The 24,505-nt window shown below is 43.0% G+C and overlaps 1 protein-coding gene across 1 annotated transcript in view; it reads left to right on the top strand.

The window, feature by feature from the left end:
- The window catches only part of TMEM233 (transmembrane protein 233), a 40,321-nt gene that overhangs the window by 11,512 nt on the left and 4,304 nt on the right, over nt 1-24,505 (top strand). The window contains exon 2 of the mRNA XM_082668402.1: nt 19,381-19,517. Within this exon, the coding sequence (XP_082524528.1) occupies nt 19,381-19,517 (137 nt within the window). The remainder of the gene's footprint in view (nt 1-19,380; nt 19,518-24,505) is intronic.

The raw sequence follows: 24,505 nt of genomic DNA, 5'->3' as shown, positions 1-24,505 counted from the left end.
TATGTATATGTATAACTGATTCATTTTGTTATAAAGCAGAAACTAACACACCATTGTAAAGCAATTATACCCCAATAAAGATGTTAAAAAAATTAACTAAATGAAGAGGCATAACGTTACATATTACATGTTCGTCCCAGCATTAGTTATGAAATGAATTATGAAGTGAGTTAATATACATGAATCATGGTGCCTGGCTCAGAGTAACTGCTTAATTGATGTCTGTCATTGTTGTGGTTTAAATGTGAAAGATTAAAGATGGAGATAAAGATTGATTCCAACAGAAGAGATTGACTAAATTATAATACATACATTTAGAACATAGAATATTTTATAACTGTTAGAATCATGCTTTTGAGGAATTTTTATGATGCAGGGGAATGTTTAAAGTAAAAGATCAAGTAGGGGAAAAAAGACAATATAAAGTTGTATATGCAGTAAGATCACATGTTCTTACACATTCTGTCAATTAAAAGTATCCACACACCTATATGCACACACACACATGAACATGCATGGGGGGAAAAGTCTGGAAAGCATTCCAAAATGTCTACAATGATTCTAAGTGGCAGGAATATGGACAGTGTTATAACTGTAAAGGTTAAGGGCACAAATGCTATTATCAGGTCCACCAGGGTTTGATTCCTGGCTCCCTGCTTGCTGTCATGTGACATTGATGAAGCTAATTAACCTCCGAGCCTCAGTTTCCTCATCTGTAAATTGGAAACAATATTACCTACCTCCAGACTTCCCTGGTGGTGCGGTGGTTAAGAATCCTGCTGCCAATGCAGGGGACATGGGTTCGAGCCCTGGTCCGAGAAGATCCCACATGCCGCAGAGCAACTAAGCCCGTGCACCACAACTACTGAGCCTGCGCTCTAGAGCCCACGAGCCACAACTACTGAGCCCGCGTGCTGCAACTACTGAAGCCCACGCACCTAGAGCCCATGCTCGGCAACAAGAGAAGCCACTGCAATGAGAAGCCTGTGCACCGCAACGAAGAGTAGCCCCTGCTCGCTGCAACTAGAGAAAGCCCGCACGCAGCAGCGAAGACCCAATGCAGCCAAAAATAAATAAATTTATTTATTTTAAAAAAGATATATCACCTACCTCCAAGGGGTTGCCCTGTGAATGCAATAGGATAATATATGCAAAGTACTTGGTAAATCTTGGCTATTATAACTTCAGATTGTACTATAAGTTTTTACTGTTTTCCAATTTTTCTATAATAAATGTTTAGACTTCATTTCTAGTCAGAAATAAGGATTTTTCTAAAGACAATAAAAATCTTCAGCAAGAAGGAAGAGGGGGTGGTGGTAGATAAGTGAATCCTTCTCCACCTTGAAGGGTGGGGCTACTTCTACATCATACATTCTTTTTTTTTAATGTCGGTTCATTGGTTTGTTTATTTGTTTATTTTTGGCCGTGTTGGGTCTTCGTTCCTGTGCGAGGGCTTTCTCCAGTTGCGGCAAGCGGGGACCACTCTTCATCGCGGTGCGTGGGCCTCTCACTATCGTGGCCTCTCTTGTTGCGGAGCACAGGCTCTAGACGCGCAGGCTCAGTAGTTGTGGCTCACGGGCCTAGTTGCTCCGCGGCATGTGGGAGCTTCCCAGACCAGGGCTCGAACCCGTGTCCCCTGCATCGGCAGGCAGATTCTCAACCACTGCGCCACCAGGGAAGCCCCATACGTTCTTATCAAGCTGAAATGGTCAGCTCTGTAGCTCAGTCAAGACAAATGCTATTTTATTCTGATGTTTTGTTCTAGTCTTGAAAATCTCTAAGGATAGAGAAAGCACAGCTTAGCACAGTTTCTGCCCAAAGGAAATGGTTAGAAAATAGCAGTTTTGTTGTTTTGGGTCTGATTTTACTGGGGTTTTACCTAAGCAGAAACTCACCTCCACTAATATAAGCCCACTTTTTTTTTTAATTGAGATATAATTGGCATGTAATTTTGTGTAAGTTTGACATGTATAACATTTTGATATGATACATTTATGTATTGCAGTACGATTGCCATCATAGCATTAGCTAACACCTATATTATGTCACATCATTATCTTTTCTTTTTTCATGGTGGGAATAATTAAGACCTAGTCTCTTTGATATTTAGAAGTTTGATGTTTATAATACAGTATTGTCTATAATCACAATACTGTGATTAGATCCCCAGGACTTATTTATCTACTAGTTGCAAATCTGTACACTTAACATCTCCCCAGGTCCCCAGCTTCCAGCCCCTAGTAACCACCGCCCTACTCTCTGTTTTTGTGACTTTGGCTTTTTTAGATTCCACATATAAGGGATATCATACAGTATTTGTCTTTCTCTGTCTGACTTATCTCACTTAGCCTAATGTCCTCAAGGTCCATCCATGTTGTTGCAGGATTTCCTTCTTTCTCATGGCTGTATAGTATTCCATTGTATGTGTGTGTGTGTATATACCACATCTTTATCCACTCACCTATTGATGGTCCCTTAGGTTGCTTCCATATCTTGGCTTTTGCAAATAATGCTGCAATAAACATGGGAGTGCAGATATCTCTTCAAGATCCTGTTTTCATTTCCTTTGAATATATACGCACGGGTGGAATTGCTATATCATGTGGTAGTTCTATTTTTAATTTTTTTCAAGAACCTCCATACTGCTTTCCATAGTTAAGCCCATTTGTTTGTTCTGTCTCTCACCCACTTAGGAGGCCCCTGATGCTCCTGAGATGAGTTCTTTGTGCTTTTGAAGGACACGTGGTTCATAATATTTTCCCTTGAGCCACACTATCTCCTCAGTAAGGATCTACCAACAGAAGGAAATGGCAGACACCAGAGAGGATGTCTCCATCATGTCAGACATCCCATGAACCCCCCCAAAAAATCTCTTCCACATCTGTGCTTGATTGTGGCAAAGTCCAAGACCCGTTATCAATGAGAAGGAAAACAAAGGAGGCAGGATGTGGCAAACAGGCATCTGCATTGCCAAAGACAGAGAAAGCCTAGGTCGCCAGGCTTCTCTTCCATTTACGGCCGTTCCTCGCCCCTGCCACCATGGTAGGAAGCCGATTGCGTGGCAGTTAGCTCTGAAGTTCAAAGAGAAAAGCTGGGAGAAGGAATTCAGATGAGGGAGGAGAGATTTAAGTCAACACAAAGAAGCATCACTTGAGTGTGCTCAGTTCCCTTAGAGAAGGTGGCACAGGACCTGGGAAATTTTCAGCTGACATTTCTCAAGGGTAGAAAGCAGGGAACGGGGATTCTCACACATTCATTCATTCAACAGTTTTTGTACACTTACTATGTGCCAGACACTGTGGCGACCAGGTAGATAAATACAGCTGACACTCTGGACATCTGTGAGCTAACAGGTTCTCGTGACTAAAAGCAGTCTACATGTTAGGTCAGCAAATTAAACACTGCTTCCCCTCAAGAATTCTGAATCACTTAAGAAATAAAACACAGGAAATAAAACAGAGGAGATGTTTGGAGCATGTGGCTTCAGACTCACAACCAAAGGGATCTACTCTGCCCCCAAATTGGGCAGAATTACCCAATCCTCCATGGGCAGCACAGGACAACCACCGCCTTCCCCTGCTTGTCGAGTGGGACAAAGTCTCAGCTCTTTGGCAACTTACATACGAGTCGGGGAAGGCAGACCATACGCAAGTTAGCACATAAACGAGATCGTTTCAGAGTGATAAGCACTGTGAAGAGAATAAACAGGGAAGTATGAGAGAAGGATTAGTGAGGGCAGGTGGTGAGGAAAACCTACTTTAGAAAGGGTGATGGGCAAAGACTAAAGGATAAGAACTAGCCAGCCATGGAAAGACCTGGACAGAGCCAGGAGGTGCAAAGGCCCTGTGGTGGAATAAGTTTTGTGTGTTCCAGGGACATGTGCTATGACATCTATGTCATCCACTTAAAACGGATTTAACTCCCCCAGGAAGGAATCCCAGAATAGGCCACAAAATAGAAAGGTAGGGGGCTTCCCTGGTGGCACAGTCGTTGAGAGTCCGCCTGCCGATGCAGGGGACACGGGTTCGTGCCCCGGTCCGGGAAGATCCCACACGCCACGGAGCGGCTGGGCCCGTGAGCCATGGCCGCTGAGCATGCGCGTTCGGAGCCTGTGCTCTGCAACGGGAGAGGCCACAGCAGTGAGAGGCCCGCGTACTGCAAAAAGAAAAAAAGAAAGGTAGGGCTCTGTTATCCAGTGGGATGTCACACAAGAGCTCTTAACAGACCATTACTTTGCTTTGGTCTCAAGCCAGCCTGCTCCCAGATTTAGCATCAATTCTTGGTTTACTCTTACTTCGACCGTCATTCCAAATTAGAACAATTACTCAAAGTTAATTTGGTCACTGAAGCTCGATCTGTTTTTGTCTGGATCCCAGTTTCCCTAGGCATTAATGACCTGTGCATTTAAATGGGGCTTACATTTCTACACAATAGCCCAGGATTCACTGGTTTTTATCCCTCCCTGCTAAATCAACTCCCCACAGAATTTCTTTCCATATTTCTAGGAGATGTTTCTCACATGCTCACACAGAAGTCTAATCTGCCATTAACACATGCAGGCCTGGCTCCTGCTTCCGGTGGGCTCTGGGGTAACCGCCAGGCACCCCCATGCTGATTCTAAGCCCTGCCACCATCTCTTGCCAGATCCTGCCAGTTTCCTTGGGCTCCATCATTGAGCCACTGGAGCCCTCACTGTGCAAAAGCTCTGTCACTTGGTCTTGTTTCTTTAAAAACAAAGCAGTGTACAACTTAGTGGGTTTTGGTATCAGTATATTCACGAGGTTGTGCAATCATCACCACTGTTTAATTCCAATAAATTTTTACCACCCCTAAAAGAAATCCCATTCCCGTTAGCAGTCACTCCCCATCCCCTTGTGCTCCCAGATCCTGGCAAGCACTAATCTATTTTCTGTCTCTGTGAATTTAGTTATTGTTGATATTTCATATAAATAGAATCATACATCATGTGATCTTTCATGTTTGGCTTTGTCAGGGAGGGGAAATTTTCCCCCTCTACCCCTCTTGAGTTCTTGTGGCTGGACTAATAATAAAATTGACACAAGACAGATTAACAGGAGAAAAAGAAACAAATTTTAATTCGTGCACACAGAGTTCTCTAGAAATGGGACCAAAGAAGTGGCCAAGGTAGGCAGCTTTTATACCTTTCAGACAAAGAAACAATAAATTTGTGAAGAAGCGACAGGACAAACTTAGGTTTTGGGTATTCAGTTAGTAAAGAATCTGAACAGGGTTTGGGCTTGGGCTAGTAAATTTTAAAAGAAACAAGGACATTTGAGTATTCCATTTGGGGGGCTGTTATAAATAATGCTGCTGTGAATACTCGTGTACAACTTTTGTGTGAACATAGGCTTTCCATTTTCTTGGGTATATACCTAGGAGTGGAATTGTCAGGTCATAGAGTAACTCTCTGTTTAACTTTTTGAGGAACTGTCAGTTGCTTTTTTTTCGAAAGCAGCTGCACCATTTTACATTCCCACCAGCAATGTATGAAGCTTCCAGTGTCTCCACATCCTCAGTAATACTTGGCATCGCCTGTCTTCGTTATTCTAGCCAACCTAGAAGGTATCTTGTTGTGGTTTAGATTTGCACTTCCCTGATGATTGATGAGATTGAGAATCTTTTCATGTGCTTATCGGCTGTTTGTATATCTTATCTGGAGAAATGTTTATTCAGATTCTTTGCCCATTTTTAATTGTTTGTCTTTTTATTGTTAAGTTGTAAGAGTTCTTTATATATTCTGGATACAAGTCCCTTATCAGATATCTAACTTGCACATATTTTCTCTTCTTTTAGTGGGTGGTCTGGGCCTTGTTTCTTTCACTTGCTTTGTGACCCTTGTTGGAGGGAACTGTCTCCGTGTTGCAAAGTTTTTAGCGAAACGCTTCCTTTTTCGCCTGTAGCCTTTCTCTCCTTTGCCTTGCGATGTGAACATTAGGCTGGCAGTAGATTCAAAGGCAGACACTGTGAGGGTTCAGGCTCTGTGCTCAACTCCTGGGTTCAGGTCCCAGCTCTATCCCTTCACCTAATTTCTCTGGGTCTAGGTTTTCCCACCTCTACAACAGGAATGTTAACGCAGACCTCTCTGCATTGTTTTCAGAATTACACGAGATAATGCTGGGCCCTTTTATACTCATCTCAGTTAAGTCTCACCACCAACCTGTGTTGTAGGTACTATTATCCCCATTTTGCAAGTGAGGAAAACTGAGGTTCAGATCCATCCCTCCAAGGCTTTATTCTCCTTTAGGTTCAGCTGCTACCATATTAAGGATCCATATATCTATTGTATAACGTCTGTAATAAAATTGGGCAGAGCACAATTCACATACACACATACAAATGTTGGGAGGGGAGGTTCCATTTAAGTGAAAAATCGCCAGTGACTTTGGCCTATAAAGTGAAGGCTAAAGAACTAAAATTCCTTCATGAGTGCTTGACCTCGAGCCCAAAACTCTTTCTTCTGGTCATTCAGACAGCAAACCCGTGTCTGCCATTCTAAGGCAGAAGCCCACCCTTCGGAACTCTGACACAGAAAGTTAGGTGACTCAGTTTACCCTTGTTCTGCCAGTACCAAAATAACAGGTCGTCTTGGTTGGTCAGAAAGTTATGCTGGTCGATGGTTTTGTTTTGGGGTCTGTCTGCTTTGCTTGTGGATTTGTTTGGTTTTCTGACCTCATATAAGGGAATTAAAGGAACCCTAAGTGCCCTCCATTAGGGACTAGAAATGGAGTGCTGAGTAAAGAGAGACGTGGTGTCTGCCCTCATGGAGCTCACAGTAACACACACTCAGGTCAATAAGCAACAGAGTCAATAACCGTGAGTCACACCAAGAGCTGTTGACCAAGAAAACGCAGAAGCCTGCAAATAAGAAAAGAGTTCATTGGGATGTTAGGAATTGCAATTCAGGAGACATAGATTCAGATGAAACTGAAAGAATGTTCCAGGGAAGAGAAAGAGTCAGGGACTTATAAAGGCAAAAACCACAAGGCTGTTAAAGCTGTCTGGCAGGAATTATGATTGATTCTGACTCAAGAAAGGAAATAGCTTGTCCTGAAGGGATGCACTGACATGAGTTATTTTAGGGTAAGTGTCTGATAAGTATCTGGAGTTTCTGGAACAGCAGGCAGATGTTCTGGACGCTACATTAAGACGTAAGTGGTTGAATCTAAAGAAGAGTGGATATATGTATATGTATAACTGATTCACTGTGCTGTACACCTGAAACTAACACAATATTGTAAATCAACTCTACTCCAATAAAAATTTAAAAAAAATTTTTTTTTAAAAATCACCTTCTTTGCAACCATAATTCAAAAGGAGTCATGTACCACAATGTTCATTGCAGCTCTGTTTACAATAGCCAGGACATGGAAGCAACCTAAGTGTCCATCAACAGATGAATGGATAAAGAAAATGTGGCACATATATACAATGGAATATTACTCAGCCATAAAAAGAAATGAAATTGAGTTATTTGTAGTGAGGTGGATGGACCTAGAGTCTGTCATACAGAGTGAAGTAAGTTAGAAAGAGAAAAACAAATACCGTATGCTGACACATATATATGGAATCTAAAAAAAAAAAAAGGTCATGAAGAACCTAGGGGCAAGATGAGAATAAAGACGCAGACCTACTAGAGAATGGACTTGAGGATATGGGGAGGTGGAAGGGTAAGCTGTGACAAAGTGAGAGAGTGGCATGGACATATATACACTACCAAATGTAAAGAAACTGATAGCTAGTGGGAAGCAGCCGCAGAGCACAGGGACATCAGCTGGGTGCTTTGTGACCACCTAGAGGGGTGGGTTAGGGAGGGTGGGAGGGAGGGAGACGCAAGAGGGAAGACATATGGGAACATATGTATATGTATAACTGATTCACTTTGTTGTAAAGCAGAAACTAACACACCATTGTAAAGCAATTATACTCCAATAAAGATGTTAAAAAAATATCACCTTCTTTGAGAAAAGGTATTATATTAGCAAACAACATTAAGAATAGGGAATTATGCGTTATGTTGATTATGTCTTTGTTCTCAGAAGAATGATAATTGACCTGGATATGGTTAAACAAGTAATATTATGAAATAATTCACATGCAAAGGAGGTAGAAAGATTAAATAAAATGCATGACTGTTAAAAAAAAAAAGACATAAGTGGTCAAAGTTCAGATTCCATCCAGGCTGAGATGTGCATAAGCCACACTTTCTTAGCGGCCTTGAGAGCTCTCTTAGCAATACCAGCTCCATTTTGATTGTGCTTTTCCAGAAGGAAACAGACCAGGGCTGAGTCAGAGCCTAGATCAAGGGACCTACTTAGGATGGGGTGACCTGAGAAGGCTGCCCTGAGGAAGTTGACCTGTAAGCTGAGACAGGAAGAATGAGCAGACATTGGCCACATGGGACGGACAGGGAAGAGAGCTCCAAGCAGAGGAAATAACCCAGACGAGGACCAGGGCCAGGAAGGAGGTAGGGGGTGAGCAGGGAGGAGAGCTCCAGAAGAGGCTGGAGAAGCATGCCACGGGCCAGGCCTTGGAGGGCTTGGAAGGCCACAGTTGAGAATGAGAATATGAGTCTCTCCCCAGGGGCAAGGGGAGCCAACGATGGGAGGCCGCTCAGAGCTTCCAGTCCCATCCCCTCACATGCTATCAGATATCAGGAGCTTTCCAGAAAAGCCACTTTCCACTAAGGTGTCACTGACTGCTAAGGCGTCACTCTGCTACCTGTCCCAAGTGACAGAAATGCACCTTCTGTGCCTTACCAAGGAGGAAGGGGACTTAATGGTGGAACTCTTGATTTTTATTGAGGTCTTTTTTTCTTAACACTGGGAAAAATCATGAAGGAGAGCAACTGGGCAAGGGGATGTGGACTCTACCAAAGTATATTTAATAGCTCATTTGTTTTCATCTTCCTCAGTTGGCATATGACATAATAATATCAATATAATAGCTCATACTTATTGGTATTATTTCCCAACCACTGGTCTAAGCACCTACGTGCATTAATTTACTGAATCCATAATGACCAGGAAGCCAAAATAAAAAATAACTGACAATGTCTTCCATTGTTATTATTTGGTGTTTGGGGGCTAGTTTTATTTGAGGGTGAACGTGGAAATTCTGAGCACGTTTGGTGTTAGAAAAAAAAAAGAAAATGAATGAGTTTTTGTCAGAGAGATCAGTAGCTCAGATGAGAGATATATTTGCCCCAGTTTTTTAATCAGTGGCCAAATTTTTATTAGAATCAAGTCAGCTCTCTGGTGCTGGGTTATCAATAATGCATTAAATCTAGCTCTTGGGTTTTGGGGGACATAATGAAGTAGTTATTGTAAGGGCTTTGTCAGTGAATTTACTGTCTTTTGCTTAAGTTTGTAGCCCCTTAGCAAGTTGCCTTTGACAACAGAAACATTATTTGCTTCCCTCTCTCTGAGTCTCAGTGTTCTCATCTGTAAAATGGAGGATAAAACGTCTTGCTCCCATGAGGTTACTGTGAAGGTGCAATTATATGATGCACATAAAGTGATTAGGTCAGGACCTGGCCTGTACTAATCTATGGTTACTTAAAATATTAGCATTGGGAACTTCCCCAGTGGCACGATGGTTAAGAATCCACCTGCCAATGCAGGGGACACGGGTTCAACCCCTGGTCTGGGAAGATCCCACATGCCATGGTGCAGCTAAGCCCGTGCACCACAACTACTGAGCCTGCACTCTAGAGGATAAGCACTCCATAAATATTATCTGTTATTTTAGCATGATAATTCATTATTGTAACTATCATAGCCCCTGGTTTCACCTCCAGCCTCATCTCATGTTCCTTCCTCTCTCTCTCTCTCTCTCCCTCCCTTCCTCCCACCACCCCATTTTTCTTACCTTAGTAATATTCTGTAATCTTGTTTATTTGCATGTTTGAGTATTTATTTTCAGTCTTTACCAGAATGTAAGCTCCATGAGGGCAGGGAACAGTGCCTGGCACATAGCTGGCGCTTAATAAGTAGCTTTTCAGTGAATGAATGAATGAATGAATGACTGTCCATCAGGATAGTGGTTCTCAACTCTTCTCACAATGACCCGAGAAGCTTTCCAAAAAATACTGATTCTGGAGTCCTATCCCCAGAGATCCTAATTCAGTTGATCTGGGATGGAGCTTGGGCACAGGAATTTTTATGGGCATTTTTGGGACCATAGGCAATTCTAAGGTACAGCCACCAATATAGGGAATATAAAAAGTATAACTTGAGAGAGTTTCAGTGCAAATCTTCACCTGACAGCCACCCCATAGGTGATGCTGTCTCAGCTGGTATCATCATGTGGAATGCAGCAGGAGTTCTGCTGTAAAGACCAGAGGGAATAGACAAAGTACTTTCCGTATTTTCCTGGCTCAGGACAAGAGAGCAGCTGTATCATTGGTGTAAAGTGCCACAAATTCCCAGAACACTGGACCCATTGGTGTTCAACTCCAGTTACCACAATTTACGGGGTTATTCTGGGTGTCTCCTTGGAAGTGTGGATGCCGGAAATTACCTGTACATTCTGACAGGTAGCCAGGAGGCTTGGCTGCATGGCCTCACAACACAGTCTTGCTGGTCCCCGCTGCAGTCTTCCTGAGATTGGGCATAGAGACAGTCTCCCTCATTTCTGGCTCCTGAACAACTTTCCTGCCAGGGTATTTGCGTATCATGTGTCCATCCAGGGGAGGGACGTATAAATAAGCTTGAAATTACTAGACTCAGTGAGCATGACGTCACTAGTATTTACTACAGGAGAAAGGAACTTGTCCACTTTTCTGTCCAAGTGTGACCTTTGCTGGCTCGAGGCAGCTGACCAAGACCTGGAAGCTCTTTTTAGGTTTTGTAATGACTTATATTTTGCCAGCACAAGCCCAGGCTCACAGAAAAGGGAAAAGGCACCACTGGGGACTCGAGCACCTTATAAAATGTGTGAGGACAGCCCATTTGTTCTACATGCTGAGAAACGTTCATTTGACTCGCAGTGGAAGATAAAAACCGGAAAGAATCTAAAGGTCCTTCATTTTTTTTAAAAAAATAAATTTATTTATTTATTTTTTGGCTGTGTTGGGTCTTCGTTGCTGTGCGCGGGCTTTCTCTAGTTAAGGCGAGCGGGGCCACTCTTCCTTGCAGTACACGGGCTTCTTACTGCGGTGGCTTCTCATTGCGGTGGCTTCTCCTGTTGCGGAGCACAGGCCCCAGGCCCATAGTTGTGGTTCTGGGCTCTAGAGCGCAGGCTCAGTAGTTGTGGCGCATGGGCCTAGCTGCTCCGCGGCATGTGGGATCTTCCCCGACCAGGGCTCAAACCCTTGTCCCCTGCATTGGCAGGTGGATTCTTAACCATTGCACCACCAGGGAAGTCCCTCTATAGGTTCTTTCTAACATACTTTGCAGGGTGAACAGAGACAGCGAATTGCTATCTAGCACCTTAAAATAAGGGTCATCGGTTTATGAAATTATGAGGAAGTCTCACAGCTTGGAAAGGAACTCTGGGCAATATCCAAATGCCACAAATCTAAGTTAAAAGACAATGAACATGGACATGGAGAGAGGGTGTGACTTACAAAGGGTAACATGAGAGAATTTCTTCTTTTTAGTTGAAGTATAGTTGATTTAGAATGTTGTGTTAATTTCTGCTGTACAGCAAAGTGATTCAGTTATATATATATATATATATATACACACACATACATATATATACATTCTTTTTTATGTTCTTTTCCATTATGGTTTATCATGGGATATTGAATATAGTTCCCTGTTCTATACAGTAGGACCTTGTTGTTTATCCATTCTATGTATAATAGCTCACATCTGCTAACCCCAACCTCTCACTCCATCCCTCTCCAAACCCCTTCCCCCTTTGCAACCACAGTCTGTTCTCTATGTCTGTGAGTCTGTTTCTACTTCATAGATAGGTTCATTTGTGTCATATTTTAGATAACACATATAAGTGATATCATATAGTATTTGTCTTTCTCTTTCTGACTTACTTCGCTTAGTATGATATTCTCTAGGACCATCCATGTTGCTGCAAATGGCATTATTTTGTTCTTATGGCTGAGTAATATTCCATTGTGTGTGTGTGTGTCTGTCTGTCTGTCTGTGTGTTTGCCACATCTTCTTTATCCATTCATCTGTTGATGGACATTTAGGTTGTTTCTATGTCTTGGCTGTTGTGAATAGTGCTGCTGCTATGAATATAGGGGTGGTGCATGTATCTTTTTGGAATTATAGTTTTGTCTGGATATATACCCAGGAGTGGGATTGCTAGACCATATGGTAATTCCATTTTTAGTTTTCTGAGGAACCTCCATACTGTTTTCCATAGTGGCTATACCAACTTACATTTCCACCAACAATGCAGGAGGATTCCCTTTTCTCCACACCTTCCATGAGAGAATTTCTTTGTGGTGATGGTCACTCCAATCCACGTGGGACAAAATTTCATAGAACAATACACGCACCAAAAAAAAAAAAAAAAAAAAAAAAGGAGTACATGTCAAAACTGGTGAAATCTGAATAAGGTCTATAACTGAGTTAATAATATCATACCAATGTCAATTTCCTGGTTTTGACCAAGTAGTATGGTTACTTAAAATATTATCATTGGGGACTTCCCCAGTGGCACAACGGTTAAGAATCCACCTGCCAATGCAGGGGACATGGGTTCGAACCCTTGTCTGGGAAGATCCCACATGCTGAGGAGCAACTAAGCCCATGCACCACAACTACTGACCCTGCTCTCTAGAGCCCTCGAGCCACAACTACTGAGTCCATGTGCCATAACTACTGAAGCCCGCACGCCTAGAGCCTGTGCTCCGCAAGAGAAGCCACCGCAATGAGAAACCCGCGCACCGCAACAAAGAGTAGCCCCAGCTTGCTGCAACTAGAGAAAGCCCGCATGCAGCAAAGAAGACCCAATGCAGCCAAAAATAAATAAATAAATTTATTTTTAAAAAGTATATATATATATATCATCATTAGGGGAAGCTTGGTGGAAGGTACATGGGAACTCTTGGTATTATCTTTGTAACTTTTTGTGAAACTTAAACTACATCAAAATAAAAGTTATGAGACTTCCCTGGTGGCGCAGTGGTTAAGAATCCACCTGCCGATGCAGGGGACACGGGTTCAAGCCCTGGTCTGGGAAGATCCCACATGTCACGGTGCAGCTAAGCCCGTGCACCACAACTACTGAGCCTGTACTCTAGAACCCATGTGCCACAACTACTGAGCCGGTGTGCCACAGCTACTGAGCCAGTGTGCCACAACTACTGAAGCCCTCATGACTAGAGCCCATGCTCCACAACAAGAGAGGCCCTTGCAATGAGACGGCCGCCCACTGCAGCGAAGAGTGGCCCCTGCTCGCTGCAACTAGAGAAAGCCCATGTGCAGCAACGAAGACCCACGCAGCCAAAAATAAACAAAAAATAAATAATTAATTAAAAATATATGTTTAAAAAATAAATAAAAGTTATAATTTAGGGAAAAAGACAATAGAACAGGAGAAACTGGGAGAAAATTTTGCAGCACACCTAACAGATTAATGTATATTATCTTCTGTGCTATTCATAGAGTTGCCACTAGCCATGTGACTATTGAGTATTTGAAATAGTGCCGTAGTTTTTAATGATAATAGTTTGGAGTGTTGGGTTAAATAAAATATATATTATTAAAGTTAAGTTCGTCTTTTTTTTTTTTTTGTGGTACGCGGGCCTCTCACTGTTGTGGCCTCTCCTGTTGCAGAGCACAGGCTCCGAACGCTCAGGCTCAGCGGCCATGGCTCACGGACCCAGCTGCTCCACAGCATGTGGGATCTTCCCGGACCGGGGCACAAACCCGTGTCCCCTGCATTGGCAGGCGGACTCTCAACCACTGCACCACCAGGGAAGCCCAAGTTTGCCTTTTTAATGTGGCTACCAGCAAATTTTAAATTACATATGTGGCCCCCATTATATTTCTTTTTTACACTGCTGATCTATAATATATAAAAAGTTCCTGCAAATCAATAAGAAGACAAACCAATAGAAAACTAGACAAAAGATACAAGTATAAAATTCATCAAGAAGAAATACATTTGACAAATAAACATCCATACATATATTTGTTAATTCAACAAGTATTTACTGATCTCCAGGCACTGTATTAGTCACCAGGGAGAGTTTTACATAAACTCATCTGAGAAGGCCTCTCTTAGGAGGTGACATTTGAGTGGAAGTGTGAATTTGACTTAGTTTCATTATTAATCAAGAAATGTTATTTAGAGATTCTTTTTCACCGGTTAAAATAGATTGATAATATACAGTGTTAGCAAGGTTGTGGAGGAAAGGACACTTAAATACTGTTAGTGGGAATATAAATTTATATAGCTTTTTTGCAATGCGATTTGACTATGTCTCCAAATGTAAATACATCTATCCTTTGACTCTGTAATCCCGTTCCTAGGAATCCATCCTAAGCGGCTCAAATGTGTACAAAAAATATGAATGAGGGTGTCCACTGCAGCATATTATGTAACTGCCACAAACTTTAAATAACTGAAATGTCTTTTGGTGAGGTGTGACCATTTAAGTGACTACTACAAACCCATTAAAAAGAATGAGACAACTATACTTGCAACTTTTCTGAAAGTTTGAAGTTGTTTGAAAACAAAAAGTTACCCACCAAAAATGCATCATGACAAATTAAGATTTTCCCCAAGAATCAAGGATAATGCAATATTAGGGAGTTTATCAATATACTTTAAATCATGACTGGAGAAAGAAAACAGGAATGAGATAGACCCAGAAGCACTAGCTTGGAAAGCCTCCCACCCTATAACAAGTGGAAAAAAGCAACTTTCAGAACAAATATAGTATAATACTATTCACATTTTTAACTAAGAGGAAAAGGAAAAAATGAAAAACTCTGAGTGAGAGAGAGAACCAAACTAGCTACGTGACTTTGGGCAAATCATTTTAACTTCTCTGTGCCTCAATTTTCCCATCAGTAAAATGAAAACAAAGCATCTGCCTCACTGGGTTGTTATGAGGACTAATGAGATAACCCTTGAAAAGTATTTAACACAGTGTCTGGTACATAATAAATGCTCAATAAATGTTATCTGTTACTATCATTTTGTCAAAGAAAAACTCAGAGGCCAAAACAACTAGAAAAGAAAAGATTTTATTTGAAAAGAAATACAAGGAAGTCCAGCCTCAAAATGACCAGCCAGCCAAATAAAAAGCACAGCACAAGTATTTAAAGGAAACAAATGCAAAATTGCCAAGGTTACCAAGTTTTACATTAATCTGTTCGTGATTAAAAAGCAAAGCAGAACAGTATCTTTCTCAAAAGATTACATATCCACAAAAGAAGTGACCTGTGTTTAGGCATCCATATAGCAAAAGGCAAGGATGAAATTCTTTGCCAAGACTTAGGGGATATACTCAAGGTTTCAATATCAGAGGGATGCGGGCTAGATAGACTAACCTGTTGTTCTTGGTTTAATCTCAGGATACAAATTGCTATTTCTTTCTCATGACTGTGATACGTGATGTGCTTAGTGATAATGAAAACAGGAGAAAGTGTCAGTTGTTTTCGTTTCATATTATTCATGGGAAAAAAATCTAGAAGCAAACATACCACACTGTTATCTTTGGGAAATAGAATTGGGAGAAGAGCTTACTATTTACTGCATATGTTTCTGTAGCATTTGAATGCTTTACATGTTCACAAATTTCATTCATAATTTGTGAAAGAACTAAGAAGATCATATAAATTTTAAATATTGAAGCCATCCCTTGTTTCTTTCTAGTTCCTCCACAGCAGATGGGATAGTTTGCTTTTTAAGCTCTTCAGAAAAAGATTTATAAACCGTGCATTTTCTCTAAAAGCCATTTCTACCACTTCAGTCTGTAGCATCTGCCAGGAGACACTTAATATGCAATTCCAGTTGGGAGAGAAAAGAATTACAGCCAATGAATTGGGGAGGGGGGGTAATTAATCCTTTCCTGCTTCGTTGTTAGATGATGACCCTGAAGCGCAAGCCCCACACCAGTGAAGTCCTGTAGAGTAGAAATCTGGGAGTTCTAAAATATCCCACCCTCATCCCTCCCCCCATATCCTTACATCTACCCAGCAGATTTACCCATGGGCAGCCCCTTCTTCAAGAACCAGAGGAAGAAACGGATTCATTAGAGGACTCCTGGGGAGAAAAGAGTCCACAGTTAATACTGAAAGAGGCTTTTCATCTGTTTTTCAAGCTAACCATGGACCCATTCCTGGAATGACTCAACATCTCCCTTATGAGCCCCAGAGGGATGGTGAATTGCAGAGAGGAGGGTCACATACAGGATGCCAGACTGGCAACAGGTGATGAAGGTTGGGCAGGATTTGCTCGTGTCTTGCACTCAAATCCCCCTTAACCAGGCACCAGCATGACTCTTCTGACCTGCAGCAGACAAGTCAAGTGGCCTGGGTAGCCCCCACCTCACCTGTGCTCATGGACAATTCACAGATGTAGACACACCCTTCAACATGGCACACACTGGCTGTCCTTCCCACTTCCGTGGTCACTGCTGTTGAGAACATGAAACTGGCTTTTCATCCAAACAGCCAAGAGTTGGCAATGTTTGTGGGGAGATTGGCGGGGGGTGTCTCATTATTTTTTCTCTGGTTACAGCAAAACACAAACATCACCAGAACTAATCTGAAAACTGGGTTTTCCAAGGTAGCATGATAGAATAATGATCATTTTGGGAGAGTCTGAATCTACATAATTTTAAACTGATCATGAACTCACAATCTGGGGTTCTAGGATTCTATGCACTGACTTTGATTGTGAAGCCTCTAAAACAAAGTTTCCCAAACTTGGGTCCCCAGATTCTATTCTGTCAAGGGGTAGAGATTGATCACCTGTAATTCTGATAAGTAGCCCAGATGATTCTATTGCACACCAAGGATCTCAGCTTTAGAAGAAGAATAAAACAGGCAGTGGCAATTCACAATTAAAGGTAACATGTATTGAGCATATAGTATGTCCTGGACCGATGCTAACCACTTTGCCTGCATTAACTCATTAGCACCTCTCATAGGAAGGAGGTGTTATTACCGTTGCTCCCAACTTACAGATGAGGACACCAAGGCTTAGAAAGCTTGGTAATTTGCTCTAATTCTCACAGCTGATAAGATGTGGAATTTGAACTCAGATCTCTCTGCGTTTAGAGCCCATACTCTGTGACACACTTCCTTGGGTTAAATCTTAAGGTGGTAAGCATCTTGACCTTGCAGGGTGTTAAGGATAGCTCTCTAGACCAAAGCTTTTCAGTCCTGAGACTGCCAAATACTGTGGCAGCAACCCAAGTATCCATCAGTGAATAAGGAGATAAACAAAATGTACTCTATCCATAAAATGGAATGTTAGCCTTAAAAAGGAAGGAAATTCTGACACATGCTACCACATGGATGAACCTTGAGGACATTACGCTAATTGAAATAAGCATAAAAAGACAAATATTCTATGACTCTACTCGTATAATGTCCCTAGCATAGTCAGATCTATAGAGACAACATAACATGCCGGTTGCCAGGGGCTGGAGGGTGGGAAGAATGAGGAGTAGGTGTTGAATTGAGTGCAGAGTTTTAGTTTGAGACGATTGATTATGGTGATGTTTGCACAGCAGTGTGAATGTACTGAGTGCCGCTGAACTGTACACCAAAAATGGTAAATCTTATGTTAGGCACATTTTACCACAATTTAAAAAAACTGGTGTCTGGTTCCTGCACCAGTTAAATCAGAGTCTCTGCAGAATAGGGCCCAGCTATCTGTATTTTTTAGAAATATACTATCCAAGTGTTTCTAATGGGCACCCAGAGTTAAGAACTCCAAGAATTCAGCGTACAGAATTCTGGAGCTCACCCTGCTGGCAGTCCCTGGAATCGTTGCAAGTTCTCACTCTCCCATTCACACAAGAGGCCTAAAAGCAGGACTCGCTGGGAAAGGCGAATCTCCCAGCCTGTTGCTGACTAAGGTGGCTGGGTCCAAGCATTAATGGAAGGTCCTGGAAGCAGAAAGCTCTGTGGTATACTGGGTGCTTCTCTGGCTTGTAGTTGCCTGCATATTCCTCATTCACCTTAAGAGTCGACGAAGAAGGGTGATTATTACTGAAGTACTGAGCTTTCAGGATCAAGAATAGAGTTCCCACGGAAACCTACAGTTCACGGCATGGATCAGGTCACTCTGTCCCTAACATATAAGTGTATATTTCCGGTCTTATTTGGGCTGCAGGATGACTTTTGGGGAATTCTCAGCAATGGGAGTTACGATAAAGAGAGCTTATTAGAAGAGAGAAGAATGGCATCTGGCCTCCAGCTCAGCAGCAAGGATTCTCTGAGCACCTCTACTTTGCCTGGGACTCCAAGATGCCCTCAATGAACTCATATTCTTTAGGGAAACGGATGTATTCATTCAGCCAATACTTACTTCTTGAGTCCCTGCAATGGCCCAGACATTGCTCAAAGGGGCACAGAATCTGATTCTGGGCCTTTGCACAAGGATAATCTGCTGAGCCCAGTGATACCCTGCAGTTGCTGGATCATGGGGAAGCCTGGGGGAACTCAGAGGAGAGGCCAGGATGGCTGGGACACTGGGGACGGGTAGCTGCTGTTTACCAACCAGTACGAAAGTATTCCAATATTTTAACAGCTGGGAAAGCTGTATGAGTGGGTGCCAGATGAATGGCAGCTTGGCTTGGGCAAAGAGGTGAACAGTTCAGCCAATGTCCCTGACCTTCTTGTGTAGGAACGGGCAATCTTTTTCTGTCGTAGACCAACTAGTAAATATTTTAGGATTTGGTAGACAGTATGCTCTCTGTCCCAGCTACTCAACTCCATCGTTGTAACATAAAAGCAGCTACAGACAGTAGTAAACAAGTGGTTGTGACTGCATTCCATACAGACTTTGTTTATAAAAACAGCAGGCTGGATTTGGCCTATGGGCCATAGTTTGCAAACCCCTCTTCTAGTGGATGAGACAGATATACCCATTCATCCTTTCATCATACAAATATTTATCGCGCATCTTCTACATGACAAATATTGCACTGGGCACTGGTATACTGTGCTGAACAAGTTGGAATGGTCCCTGCCCACAAAGCACTTAATGGGAGAGGCCAAATCAGTCTGTTCAATATGCTACGGTAAATATTAAGATGAAAGTAATCAGGAAATACAGAAGAGGAAGTTAACTCAGACTGGGAGTTCAGGGAAGACTTCCTGGAGGAAGTGGTAACCGTGCCACCTGCTCAGATCAGCCTGGGAAGCCATATCTTTCCCTGTGGGTTGTCATCACCAGCTCTTCCCTTGTGTCCTCCAGTCTCTGAACAGCTACAATGATGGAGACATCGAAGGATCCAAGCGGCTTGGGAGGAATGCCAAGTGGGTGGCCTTCGCCTCCATCATTATTGGCCTTCTCATCATTGCTATTTCTTGTGCAGTTCACTTCGCACGAAAGTAAGTAGGCTTTTTTAATCCCTCCCAATGTAAAATGTCTTTTCTTTTTTGTTTTTTTTTTTTAATTTATATATTTGGCTGCACCAGGTCTTAGTTGCAGCACGTGGGATTTTTAGCTGCGGCACGCGGGATCTTTTAGTTGCAGCATGCAGGATCTTTAGTTATGGCATGTGAACTCTTAGTTGCAGCATGTGGGATCTTTTAGTTGCAGCATGCAGGATCTTTAGTTATGGCATGTGAACTCTTAGTTGCAGCATGTGGGATCTTTAGCTGCGGCATGCGGGATCTTTTAGTTGCAGCATGCAGGATCTTTAGTTATGGCATGTGAACTCTTAGTTGTGGCATGTGGGATCTTTAGTTGTGGCATGTGATCTCTTAGATGCAGCATGTGTGATCTAGTTCCCCGACCAGGGATGGAACCCAGGCCCCCTGCATTGGGAACATGGAGTCTTAGCCACTGGACCACCAGGGAAGTCCCCTAAAATGCCTTTTCTTGAATGTCCACTGGAGTCAACAAGGATAGGTTAGATTGTGCTTAGTAACAAACAATCCCAAACAAAAGGTTTTGATTTTTCCTCACTGCTGTTCCATGGGCCTTGTAGGTTTGCGGAAGGTCTCTCTTCCACACAGTCACTCAGGGTCCAGGCTATCTGAAACTCCACCATCTTATAGCTGCTCTATCTAAAACAGGAGTCAACAAACTTTTCCTTTAAAGGGCCAGATAGTAAATATTTTAGGCCACTGTCAGCATCTCAGTCGCAACTACTTAGCTCTGCCATTTTAGCACAGAAGCAGCCATATCCGATCTGTAAATGGATGGGTGTGGCTGTGTTCAATAAAACTTTATTTATAAAAACAGGGAGCTGGCCCATGGGCCATAGTTCTCCAACCTCTGATCTAGAGCATGAGGGCTTCTCAAGCTAAGACAGGGGACAGAAAAACCAGAGAATCCCACGTGGGTTTTCACTGCCTCAGCCCTGGAGTGACACATGTCACTTAGGCTCATAATTGATTGGCTAACACCAGTCACATAGTTCGACCAAACTGTAAGAGAGTGAGAACTGTAGGGCAGTAAGTGGAATATTTAGGTTATTGCTTGCTCTGCCTTAGCATCTAATCTGCTAAATGATTTGCTACATGACGTTGCATCCAACTAGCCTAACTATTCTTAGTTTAAGAGCAGAAGGGTCTCCACAGATGTTTGGTATTTTCCGTGAGCTCTCATCTCATAAAGAGATGGGTGCTGTTGATGTTTCTCTCTGGATTTGGACAAATTTATTCTGATTTCTCCAACCAGCTGAGATGGGCTCCCTCTGCTAGAATCAATGATACTTTCCATCAGAGGTTTGCCAGAGGGCAAGGTAGTGTGATGGACAACCAAGACCTGGAAATGGCAAGTACAGATTCATCTCTGTCTCACTGCGTAACTCCTAGCAAAACAGATAAGAACTCAGAAATCCTTTCACTCTTCTGTCAGAGCAGCACTGTTCCTCCTACACCGTTTCCCTCAAGCTGAGAAGATCAGTCTTTCTGACTTGGTTTCAGGAAGGGCCCACTGGGTGGATAAGAGAGGAGCGGCACACCCTTTAGCCTGCCAGGTCAGCCAACCCCACCTTGGCAACCAAGAGTGTAGTGGATGTCACAGTAGGTCAGCTTCCTAACAGGCAAGCCAAATCCGTGAGCAATCGGGCAGTTGGGTGGAGGGGGGAGATGTCAAAATACAAAGAGTCATAAAGGAAAAAAATAGATGGCTTTGGCCAAAGAGAGGAGAAAAGGACACTAAAATATCAAAGGAACCTCAAACTTTCTTGCCTGCAAGATGGCAAATTGATGATGTTGGTGTGTGAAGGAAAAGACAGTTGAAAGATAGATGTGAACACACCAACTTTCCTCTTAAGGAAAGCGTAATGTGCTTGTGTGTGTGAGCACAGGGCTGTGAGCTGTGGAGTTAATGGTGCGGGTTTGGGACCAGACTTCCTGGACACAAGTACCCCCTTTACCACTTACTTACGGTGAGACCATCAGCCAACTGCTTACCTTTCTCAGCTTCAGTTTCTTCCTCTGTCAACTGGGGATTATAGTAGCACCCATTTAATAAAGCTGTCGTGAAGGCTGATGAGAATGTGTATAGGTTGGCATCTGTTCCTTAGTAGTACAGAAAAGATACAAACCATTTATTCTATTATTACTACGGTTGTCAACATGACTGGGGGAGGACATCAGAGTTTAAAATGCTACTAAATAGAGTTCAAGGCTTTGTACATATGAGCCGAGCTCAAAGGACGGTGTTCCAGGGGAACGAGGCCAAGTCCTGGCCCGACTCCTGGGGACTTGTGAAAATACATACTGCCCAGATCGGTGTTTGAGCTAAGTGGTTATAATAATAGCAGCTGACACTGACATAGAACTTACCATATGCCAGATACTGTTCTAAGCTCTTATATGAATTAACCCTCACCGAGTCCTCACAGCAACCCCATGAAGTAGGTAGTATTATCCCCATTTTTGCAGATGAAGAAACTGAGGCTCAGAGAAGTGAAGTGACTTGCCTGCTGTCTCACAGCTAATAAGTTGTAACGGTGGGTGTTAAGCCCGGCATAATCTGGCTCTGGAAACTGTCCTCAGCCAAACACCGCACAGCCTCTAAGCTAGTACGTCCTTTCTAGTACATCCGCTAACAAAGGCCAGTGGACGGCGCTCACCTTGTGGCTAACTCGAGAATTATTTATACGGTGCTGGTGCGGTGAGATTCCAACCTACCACAAGAATGGGATGAGTTAGGGCCCAGGGTAGCAAAATCAAAAGGCTGCAGGGGTTAGGCAGGGAATGTCCACGCGTGAAGCAGCCTGGTCGCAGGACCAGGTAGGTAGCAGTAGGTAGCAGTAGGTAGCAGTGGGGGCGGTGGTGCGAGGAGAGAGTGCAGTTTATGGGGAGCAGCCAGCACTCTGCTCCGGCTACTCGTCACCGCTTGGAATGCAGATCTCATGGGCCCATTTTCCAGAAGACATTGAAAAGCTCGGTCTTCATTTAAAATCTGATTTTTAGATTTTTTTTTTTCTTGCGGTACGCGGGCCTCTCACTGTTGTGGCCTCTCCCGTTGTGGAGCACAGGCTCCGGACGCGCAGGCTCAGCGGCCATGGCTCACGGGCCCAGCCGCTCTGCGGCATGTGGGGTCTTCCCGGACCGGGGCACGAACCCGTGTCCCCTGCATCGGCAGGCGGACTCTCAACCACTGCGCCACCAGGGAAGCCGGATTTTTAGATTTTGACAACCAGTTCACATTGTTTAAACACGTGGTGAGGGCCCAAAACAAAAAACAGAAAAATCGCACCTGCAGCCTGGACATTAGCTACTTTGCAGTCTCCGGGGGACAGTTTGGCTTTCAGAGTTCAGTTTGCCTATTAGACACCATGCAAGAAGTTTTACTAGGGACGCAGAAGTCTTCATGTATGGGGACTTTCTCCATTCTTAATATAAATGTTTCTATCTGGAGATAAAGCATTGATGTTTGTATGCTTGTGATTGAGGTTTTGTTAGTAGTAGTAAAGGACAGGAGAGGAAGTCCCCTCTCCACCCCTTCTCCCTGAGGGGAAGTGTTTCACAGCTGTTAGAGCCTGGCCCGCAGCAGGATTCAAATCCTAGTTCTACCACCCAGACCGCCCGGACGTGTCATGAAACTCTCTGTGCCTCAATTTCCCTCTCTATAAAGTGAGGATAGAATTTTCCCCACATCTGTATGGTCAGCTTCCTTTTAGACACTTTTTCTTCCATGTTATCAAAGAAAGCAAAAATGTCTTCCAGGGTTAGAATCCCATGGAGATACTCAAATTTAAAGGCTTTGGGGTGTGTGTGTGTTTGTGTGTGTGTGTGTGTGTGTGTGTGTGTGTGTGTGTAAGTGTAAGAGACAGCAAGAAACTAGGCCTCAGTGAATGAAATCAATTCTATCTTCCGTTAAGACCAGTAACAAGGCCGATTTCTCAGTAATCCTTAGAAATAAAATTTCCCAGCCTGGCTTAATGCAGGAACTGAATGGCAATGTGGAATTGCTAAGGCAGAGGTTCCCAAGCTTTGGGCTGCAGAAGAGTTACCTGGGGAGTTTTAAAAGAGGTGGAGATCGTCGGAGCCCTACCTCAAAGGATTCCAACTCACAAAGCCAGAAGCGAGGACCAAGAATCTGCATTTCCAAGCTCCCCGCTCCTGCCCTAGGGCTCTGGTGCAGGTGATCAGAACGCACTGAACTTTCTCCCTCCCAAATCTAAAAGGCAGAGGCACTAACAGTAGCCAGCCGTTAACAGAGTGGTCAGTTTTCATTTACCTCAGCAAACTTGTCATCCTAACATGTTATATCTAACTCAAGGCCAAGGATGGGGGTCATTTTACAGCCTAGGAGACGGACCCGCAGAGAGAGGCTCTTTTGTAGCAATCTAAAAGGCAGCAAGGACTTCCTTGGAGGGGCTGGGAAAATCTGACTTTAGAGAAGAACTCCCCTAGAGATAAGACCGAAAGGTTTGAATATGTCAGTTTTCTGCGTTTCATTAAAAAAAACTGTCTGAAGTCACCTATTGCCTTTTAAAAATGGTGAAGTTCTGCCTTTCAAAAAAGTATTCCTTGTCCTTATTAAGAAAACTGTAACCAATCTCTTGTCCCTCAAGTGACTGGAATCTCGGGTAGTTTGTTTTCTCGGAATAGACTCAGGTCGTGATAGTCTCTTCTCCCAAACTCATAAAAAAGTCTCATTCATCCTAGTTTTTTTCCTCCCAGTCTTATCAAGATATAATTGACATATAGCGCTGTGTAAGTTTAAGGTGTCCAGCTTAATGACTTAACTTATATACACCATGAAATGGTGACCACAGTAAGTTTAGTGAACATCTATCAGTTCATGTAAATACAAAATTAAAGAAATAGAAAAAAAAATTTTTCCTTGTGATGAGAACTCTTGGGATTTGCTGTCTTAACCACTCTTATATGTAACGTACGGCAGCACT

Source organism: Grampus griseus (genome assembly GCF_964374135.1).
Source record: "Grampus griseus genome assembly, chromosome: 12".
Taxonomy (NCBI): Eukaryota; Metazoa; Chordata; class Mammalia; order Artiodactyla; family Delphinidae; genus Grampus; species Grampus griseus.
Note: the sequence above shows the minus strand (reverse complement) of the source record. Positions and strands in the feature narration are given on the sequence as shown.